The sequence below is a fragment of the Setaria italica genome, chromosome VI, assembly GCF_000263155.2.
Source record: "Setaria italica strain Yugu1 chromosome VI, Setaria_italica_v2.0, whole genome shotgun sequence".
In the NCBI taxonomy this organism is placed as follows: Eukaryota; Viridiplantae; Streptophyta; class Magnoliopsida; order Poales; family Poaceae; genus Setaria; species Setaria italica.
In genome coordinates, this window is record NC_028455.1 from 34,081,512 (window position 1) to 34,090,281 (window position 8,770).

General features: G+C 46.3%; 2 protein-coding genes across 2 annotated transcripts; one reads left to right on the plus strand and one right to left on the minus strand.

The window, feature by feature from the left end:
* On the plus strand, positions 1–5,511 carry LOC101776270 (chitin elicitor receptor kinase 1; the record flags this gene model as incomplete). Its single annotated transcript, XM_004973979.3, is given in 11 exon segments — positions 1–528; positions 1,130–1,165; positions 1,417–1,569; positions 2,306–2,505; positions 2,697–2,786; positions 3,627–3,720; positions 3,803–3,954; positions 4,031–4,125; positions 4,231–4,369; positions 4,842–4,940; positions 5,047–5,511. Coding segments are annotated over 11 exon segments (1,751 nt in total), but the record flags the coding sequence as incomplete, so codon positions are not given.
* A 556-nt stretch (positions 5,512–6,067) lies between these two features.
* Positions 6,068–7,838, minus strand: LOC101770076. Its single transcript, XM_004974833.2, has 3 exons — positions 6,993–7,838; positions 6,457–6,901; positions 6,068–6,316 (listed from the first exon to the last, which is right to left on the minus strand). The coding sequence occupies exons 1-3, from the start codon at positions 7,836–7,838 to the stop codon at positions 6,279–6,281; spliced, it is 1,329 nt and encodes a 442-aa protein (XP_004974890.1). The 3' UTR covers positions 6,068–6,278.
* Positions 7,839–8,770: the final 932 nt, after the last annotated feature.

Here is an 8,770-nt window from a genome sequence, read left to right on the forward strand (position 1 = left end):
TCGCCCGGGACCAGAACCTCACCTACATCGCCAGCCTCTTCGGCTTCAGCGACTACCGCGCGCTCAAGACCTACAACCCGGGCGTCTCCAACATGGACTACATCCAAGCCGGCCAGAGCGTCAACATCTCCTTCCGCTGCGGCTGCCAGACGCTCGCCAAATCGCCCTTCTCCTCCTACCTCGCCGGCTCCTTCCCCTACAAGGTCGCCTCCGGCGAGATCTACAGCAGCATCGCCGGCCACTTCAACGGCCTCACCACCACCGACTGGCTCGACAAGGCCAACAGTTACCCCACGAACAATATTCCCGACACCGGCACGGTGAACGTCACCGTCAACTGCTCCTGCGGGAACCCGGGGATTTCCAAGGAGTACGGGCTATTCCTCACCTACCCGCTCAATGGCCAGACGCTCGCCTCCGTCGCCGCGAACTACAGCTTCAACTCGCGGGAGCAATTGGACCTGCTTAAGAAGTATAACCCCGGGATGGACACCAATACAAGCGGGCTCGTTTTCATCCCCGTCAGAGGTGAGCATTTGTAGCTGCTGCTGTTGGACAATTCAGTTCAATTTTAGCTTGGATTTGCCTGAAATGGAGGACTTTGTGTCCTCTGCATAGTATGTTGTCTGGTGCTTCATAAGGTTCATGGAATTGATTTGGGTTTGCTTCTGAAGGAAGGGCCACTTGAATTAGCCAATATTCCTAGTAATAGTTGCTTGATTGTGTTTGCAATTAGACGAAGAACTGGCTGAATTCGTTATGACACTGTGGTGACATTTCTAAATTGGTTGAGTTTGATGCATGTTACTGATTCTATGTGTCGGTTCATGGCTTCAATGCATGCGCAGTTACTTAATTAGTAAAAATTTCCTGGTCCATTTCTGCATTCAAATTAGCTTTGTGCAATTCGATAGACAAATTCCTGTGAAATACTCATTGCATCTGCTCATGTCTGATAGTGTGCAGTTGCAGCAATAACATTTTGCTAACTTCATTCAATTAACTGCAGCTATTTTGTTGCATCTTCTTTTTTTTTTCCTTCCTGAAAATGCTGTTAGCATCTCTGCGAACTTTGTTGGATTGATCTTGTCTTGCAAAAATGGTTTAATCTTGTCTCTTTGTTCTCCAGATGCCAATGGAAGTTACCATCCTTTAACATCACCAGGGTAAGTGGTGCTGCCTGCCACATTGTCCTGTATAATATTCACTTGAATGTTATTAATCCTTGTGCACTCATGCTGATAAGTGTCCTCATCTTGTGCAGTACAGGCAGCCTCGTTCCCTTTGCAAGCTAATTATGCTTCCCTATTAAGTTTTTTTTCTAAGAAAAACTGCATGTAAGTTATTCTTGTGAGAAAAAAAAAGTGTGATTTCACTTTTTTTTACACATTTGTCAATCTCATCCGCTCGGACCAGAAAAGGGAGGTTCTGTGGGAGCTATAGCAGGAGGAGTTGTCGGTGGTGTTGCTGCACTGCTCCTGGGTGTCGTTTTATATATCATGTTTTATAGACGAAGAAAGGCGAAAAAGGCTGCCCTGCTTCCATCTTCTGAAGAATCTACCCAACTTGGTAATGATATTTTGGGCTTCTCTTTCTATGTATATTACCCTGCAACAGACAGTTATTCTTTTAACTTCTTCCGTAGAAAAGCATTTATAAGCCTGATTCCACTCTTGTAAGTTATTTTTTTATCCTTTGTTCACATCAGCAACTACAAGCGTAAATATTACTACAAAGCATAAATGGCAGGTTTAAATTTGATTTCACAGATTACAAGCATCTTTTTTTTTGCTCCATAAATCGCTCCTGCCAATCAGAATGCAAGCATGCAGATTGATTCACGTGCCAATCAGAACGATAAAGAGCGGACCCTGTGATCAATTAATTAGAAGTGGTGTTGGTGCTGTTGAATTACCACAAATCCTATTATTCTAGGACAAATTTTGAACGGTCAAATGCTTGTCTTCTGAGACAAAGGGAGTAGTTTTGGTCGTTTGAGGTTCTGATGCTACTAGGTTCTCAGACAGTTGACCTTTGCAGCAATTATTTTGCCTGTCCAGAAATTTGAAAATCCTGTTTGGTAAATAGAGTTTGTGACTGTATTTTTGATGTGCTAAAAGGTCTCCTGTATGTCTGAACTCTGAAGCACCCATAAATGTATCTTTTAGCACAGAGAGTTATTCACCCTTGAACATTGTGTCCTCTTTCCCCTTATTATCCTTTCTATTTGACAGTCTTTCTTATTGACAATTACAATGGAGTGGAGTTTTTAGAATCTTCTGAACTACTATTTGTTTTTCTACAGCTGCTACATCATCCATGGATAAAACTGCACTGTCAAGCAGTCAAGCTGATAGCGCTTCAGCAGTTCCAGGAATTACTGTTGACAAATCAGTAGAGTTCTCGTATCAGGAACTTTTTAATGCAACAGAGGGATTTAGCATGAGTAATAAAATCGGGCAAGGTGGTTTTGGTGCTGTCTATTATGCTGAGCTCAGAGGCGAGGTTAGTCCAAATTGTTCGCAGTTGCATGGATAGTAAACGTATGAAAGTTGGAGTGCATTTTACAAACACATAAACATGTTACTGCCTTCCTGCAGGGGTCTGTGCATAATAGCAAAATAATATACATTCTTAATCATTCAAACATTACAAACTGTTCCTCATTTGACATGTTTTGCTTTGGGTATCTCCAGAAAGCTGCCATAAAGAAAATGGATATGCAAGCTACAAATGAATTCCTTGCTGAGTTAAAGGTTTTGACACATGTCCATCATCTAAATCTGGTTAGTGATTCCTTTGTTTTTTTTTTTTGCTAAAATGGCATATTTGATATTAGATTTTCCTCTTAGGTTTCCCTTTTGTTTTCCTTTACTTTCTCACAATAAAATAGTTAATCAGAATACACTTATGTTTGTAGAAGTTGCTGTCTGATGAAACTTTTTAATCTAAGTTTCAAATTTTAACTTCAAATACACGTTATTCTGAAGTACTGCAAAGCAATCCTAAATTTCTAATTTTATATTTTAACTTGTGCATAATTGTTTGTACTTGCATTTGTTATTTTTTCTAGATTGCAGTGCTCTCCTTTTAATTCTAATTGCTCTCAAATAGAAAAGGTTCAGACAGAATAAAAAAATTCATGTACATTGTAGGTGAGGTTACTAGAAAAAAAATTAATATCCTAGGATAAATTATTAACTTCTAGCTGAATGTCAGGTAGTCAAATAAATCAACTTTTAGCTGAATGGCAGGTGTCCCTTACTTTAGGAAGTAGGAACTCTGAGGAGCACAGTGGTGAGGGTTATATGCCTAGATAAAGTGCTTTGCTGTATTGCTAACTTTTACAATTCTAAATTTCACTGGGAAAGAGTGCAATGAGTTTCAATATCTGTTCTGGATGAGATTATGTGTTATATTACCCATTTATGATGGATGTCATCACCATTGTCATGATGATTGTGAACATCAGTGTCTTTCACATCATTGTACATGAGTCTGGCGTTTTTCTTGTTATCCCTGTAGTCCAGTCTTACGAACAGTCATATGATTTCCTTGTTATCTTCATTCAGATTAATCCTTATATTTTTCATTTTGCTGCCATTGTCAATGTTTATCTCACACAGGTGCGCTTGATTGGTTATTGCATTGAGAGCTCTTTGTTCCTTGTTTACGAGTTTATTGAGAATGGGAACTTAAGTCAGCATTTGCGTGGAACTGGTGGGTACTGTGTTGCCTCTTATGGTTGTCTCTGCCTGTTCTGATGCTTCCTGCAAATTAATCTCCATACACATTCATATAGGTTACCAGCCTCTGTCTTGGGCTGCCAGGGTTCAAATTGCACTAGATTCAGCCAGAGGTCTTGAGTACATTCACGAACATACTGTTCCAGTGTACATACATCGGGATATCAAATCAGCAAACATCCTGATAGATAAGAACTACCGGGCAAAGGTTTTGAATAGTTCATGGATTTTTTTATTTATAAATGTTTCCCCTACCCTTTGTGTAATAACTGCCTATAATCCAGGTTGCAGATTTTGGTCTGACAAAACTTACAGAAGTTGGCAATACATCACTGCCCACACGTGGAATTGTTGGTACATTTGGTTACATGCCTCCAGAGTGCGTTCCTTCGATGTTTCATATGCCATCCTGTATTTGTGCAAATTGCAGAGTAACACTATCTCTGTGATGAATGTTGACATCTATGGGACATGACATTTGCAGATATGCTCGATACGGCGATGTTTCTCCAAAGGTTGATGTCTATGCTTTTGGTGTTGTTCTTTATGAACTTATTTCAGCCAAAGAAGCTATTGTGAGATCAACTGAGTCTTCTAGTGATTCGAAGGGATTGGTTTATCTGGTAACTGTTCTGCTAAATCAACTTGTTTATGTTCTGCATCTAGGATTCTAGTTTGTAGTGGTCCGCCTCCCATTCTCGTTTAGTGAAATGCCATAGGTCCTTGCCAATTTCTCAAGGAAAGAAAAACTTTCTGCACTTTTGCTTCACTACCATGAGGGTAGTTGTTAATTGGCTTGCATTAGCTCTTAGTAAATCCATTCTTGAATAATTTTGATTCCATCGTCTCATTCTTATAATGAGGCTTTATTTGATCTTCCATTTCTCATTGTGGTCATGCGCTCATGGATGTTTCGGCAATATACAGCAGAGCAGATGCTGGATTTTGTTGTAGCAATCATATGTGTAACACTTGCGCTTTCAAAGCTATAGTACAAACATTGGATACTTGGATTGGAGTAGTACAAGCGTTTCCTGCTTGAAGCAATAACATAGGTTTTGGCTGACTCACCGATCACCTTTCTGAAAACTACAGTTTGAGGAGGCTCTCAACGAACCGGATCCAAAGGAGGGCCTTCAGAGGATGATTGATCCAGCCCTAGGAGAGGATTACCCCATCGACTCCATCCTCAAGGCAAGAATCACTCACAGACTGCGCAATGCTGCTGCAGAATTACCTTTACCTTCTTTGCTATGTTTCGCAAAATACAGCTGCCTAACACATGGTTCCCCTTGCGCAGATGACCAGCCTTGCCAGGGCGTGCACGCAGGAGGACCCCAAGTCGAGGCCCACTATGAGATCCGTGGTGGTGGCACTGATGACATTGTCATCTACGAGCGAGTTCTGGGACATGAACGCCCTCCAGGATAACCAAGGTCTCGTGAACCTCATGTCCGGGAGATGACTACCCCTCTTGTAATTGTAGGTTGCCTGCCTGCCCCTTGTAATTGTACATTTAGGGCTGATTTGTGCCGCCAGAGAGGAGGACACCATGTCCAGCGCCACTGTAGGTATTCACATTTGATTTCTTCTGTCGGTCTAGAATGTTTATGTCTCGTGTTGGTTTCTTCGTTTTTGCTCTTGGAGAGCCGGGTGAGTTGAGTCCAGAGCACATGAGTTACCTGTAAGATTTCTGATTTTACACGGGAATGCAAATAAATGATCCTCTGTAGATAGATAATCCCTGTTGTTGTGTACCAACCCATCTTATGGTGTTGTCTGCTGTATTATTGTCATGTGCCATGGTATGTACTGTGTCTTGTGGCAGAGCATGGATTTCAGCAGCAGGTACCACACATCTACGCTCAGTTCGTGTGTGATGGCGACTTCACAGAAAGGGACACGCTACATTTGATTGGTTTGTGTGGACTGTGGAACATAATTAATTGCCTTTCAAATTAAGCTTATGTAATTAATTGGCTTACACGTTTCAAATTAGCTTGTCTCCTATTTTGTTTATTCTCATTATTTTTGTCCAGTCCTTCCTCTTTATTTCTTCAGTGATATATACCTTCAATTTTGCAAATTCTTATTTTTCCTTTCCTTTTGGTTTTTAGTTCGTTCTGCCCTTTAGATTTCAGAAGAAAGAACAAAAGGTGGTGGTTTTTTGTACGCAAGGCGTGCTGCTCCTACGCATTCCCTAACATTCAGGGTTCAGTAACACCACGCCTTTCAATTTTCACAACAGAGCAATGGAGCAGAAAAAAACATAGAAAAGGAGTGGAATGCAACAAGAGCCGATCAAAGGACGAAGCCGAACCAGCAAACTCTGTACCATTGTATCCACCTGGCTTGCTTGCTCAAAGGCCCATACAAATCTTATTTATGCGCTGCACTCATGCTAGCTGCGAGATGCCAATACCGCACGAGTGAGGCTGACACACAAAGAGCGACGGCCCTGTCCACTCCCTAGTCCATACACAAACACACCACACGTAGTACTAGCAGTATCAGGGGGGCTTCCTGAATCTTTCACTGCTGGTAGAGCGACAGCCATGCCGGAACGCACCCTGCGAAGTTTGAACACAATGAAAAAGATGTTATGAGAACCCATGCAAACAAACCACTCGCAAGGTTCAGAGAGGAAAGCAGCAATTTTTTGTTTTTCCAGAACGTACGAGATTCAGAAACAGGTAGCTTCCTAACTCACATGAGACCGGGAAGCTGAAGCACAGCGACGGCAGCTGCTGCTTCTCGGGAGCCGGCAGCTGCTCCTGCTCGTCGGCGACGAGGATGTAGAAGTGGCCCATCACCCCCGTGTGCTGCCGCTCGCTGCTGTAGTTGGACACCACGGTCAGCGCCTCGCCGCCGCGCACCCTGGCGGCGCCCCCCGGCTCCGGGTAGCACGCCGACATGCCGACGACGTAGCCCGCCTCGTTCCCGGCCTCCTCCCCGTCACCGTAGGCCGGGGTCGACCGGCACAGCAGCCGGCCGTCCTCGCCGTGCAGGGAAGTGCCCAGGCCACCGGTGTGCTGGTGCCCGACGGCGTAGACGACGTCGCCGCCACGCGGCAGCACTTCTTGGGTCACCTTCACGTCGACGCACTCGTTTCTCGCTCGGTTTTCTGAGCTGCATGCCTCCACCGTATACTCCACCTGCGAAATCAAGCAGGCTTAGCAGCTCCACCTGCTAAAACCTTTTGCAGGATTTATTTACATATGTATATATATAAATATATAAATGTACCTTGCACTCAGGCTCAGATTTCCCCTCGAGCATCGCTCGATCGGTGACGTCGAGTATGTAGATCCTCACCGGCACGACGGCGGCGTCGCTCCAGTCGAGCCACATCACGGTGTACCGCAGGAACAGCTCCCGGGTCTCGCCGTCGGCGAAGCCTTCCTCCACCGCACACCGCGCCTGGTCGTAGCAGCAGCGCAGGCCGCCGGCGTAGCCGTCGTCGTCCTCGTCGACCGTCACGTTGTAGAGGACGCACCGGCACTCGGTGCACCCGAGCCTGTCGACGGCGCCGCGCGTGTCGATGGCGTGCACGGTCAGCGACCACCGCTCCTCGTACCCCTCGGGCGGCGCCGCCGGGTCGCCGATCTCGATGCCGTAGGGGTCGGGCACCCACGTCGCCGTGCGCCGGGTCTCGGAGCCCAGCCCGAAGTACTGCCCCAGCGCGCCGCCCTTGCACACGCCGGAGTTGGCCCGCGGGATGATATTCTCCTGCCCGCCGCCGCCGCCGGACGCGGCGTAGTAGGGCTCCACGAGCCAGTGGTGGAGGTACGTCTCGTGGAGCGGCACGGGGGCGCCGCGCACGTCGACGACCTCGCCGTTGAAGCTCTTGAGCGCGACGTGGCCCCGGGGGAAGGCGATGTCCGCGTACCACTTGTTGGAGACGGAGCCGGGGCGCAGGGTGAAGGCCGGAGACAGGAACGTCCTGGATTTCAGCTGCTGGTCGTAGCCGTGGCCATGGCCTCTCGCGTCGTCGAGGTCGAGGGTTTGCGTCGTCGGAAGGGGCGCGGTCGACGTCGTCGCGGCCGTGAACGCGATGATGAGCAGCACAAGGAACAACGGAGACATCTTCATCTCGTCGCCTGCCAAAAAAAGAGCTGGCCATTGGGGGATGCGACTCAAGGAAGCAGAGAGGAGGAAGACGAAGCATACCAAGCTACCGCCGCAGCTGAAGCGAAGCGAGGAGCCGAGGAGGAGGAGAACCGTAAGCTGAGGCGCAGAGTGTGAAGTCCCCGCCGCACCTTATATAGGGCCGCAAGGGCCACGTCGCTGCGCTTACAAGTGGCCAAGGGCTAGGGCATCGATGACACCATCACCTCATCGTGGCCGGGATCCATGAAAGCGGCATCTCGGCAAGCTCGCTATGAATGCTTGCTACATGGACATGATGGGTGCACGTGTGTGTGAAGCATCTGCATGGGCTGTGACGCTGTGTTAGATTTTGGTTTTTGCACGTCGTCATTTGTAGTTTTCCGCCATCATCTACGTTCTACAATGTTTTTGGGGAGCGATTAGCATATGGTATTCGTCGATCGTGGTATTTGTGTTGTCGTTGCGGTGGTGTAATGTAAGCTAAAATATGCCTAAACCCGTGTGCGTGCGTCCGGATAGGCCCGCGATGTACAAAACTTTTTCTTCTTAATACAAAGATACGCAGCTCTCCTGCGTATTAAAAAAAAAGGACTGCAAAGACAAGGAGGAAGCAGCCAAAGTCCAAAAGCAAAGTTGATCGCACGTGTACTACACTTTACTGAGATTTCAAAATTGATATTAGTATTTATACACAACTTATTATATAAGGAAATCAACCATGCATGAGCTAGATCAAAGTTGGAGCTCGTGCATGTACTGAGATTTCCAGGGGCGGAACAGGATGAACACCTCGGGGGGTGGGGTGGGGGGCTGAATAGTAGAGATTAAGAGCTAAAGCTAGAAATTAATGGTGATTTGAGACTTTGTCTACAATATTTTACAGGTAAAATCGGGCTCTCGGGGGGGGGGGGGGG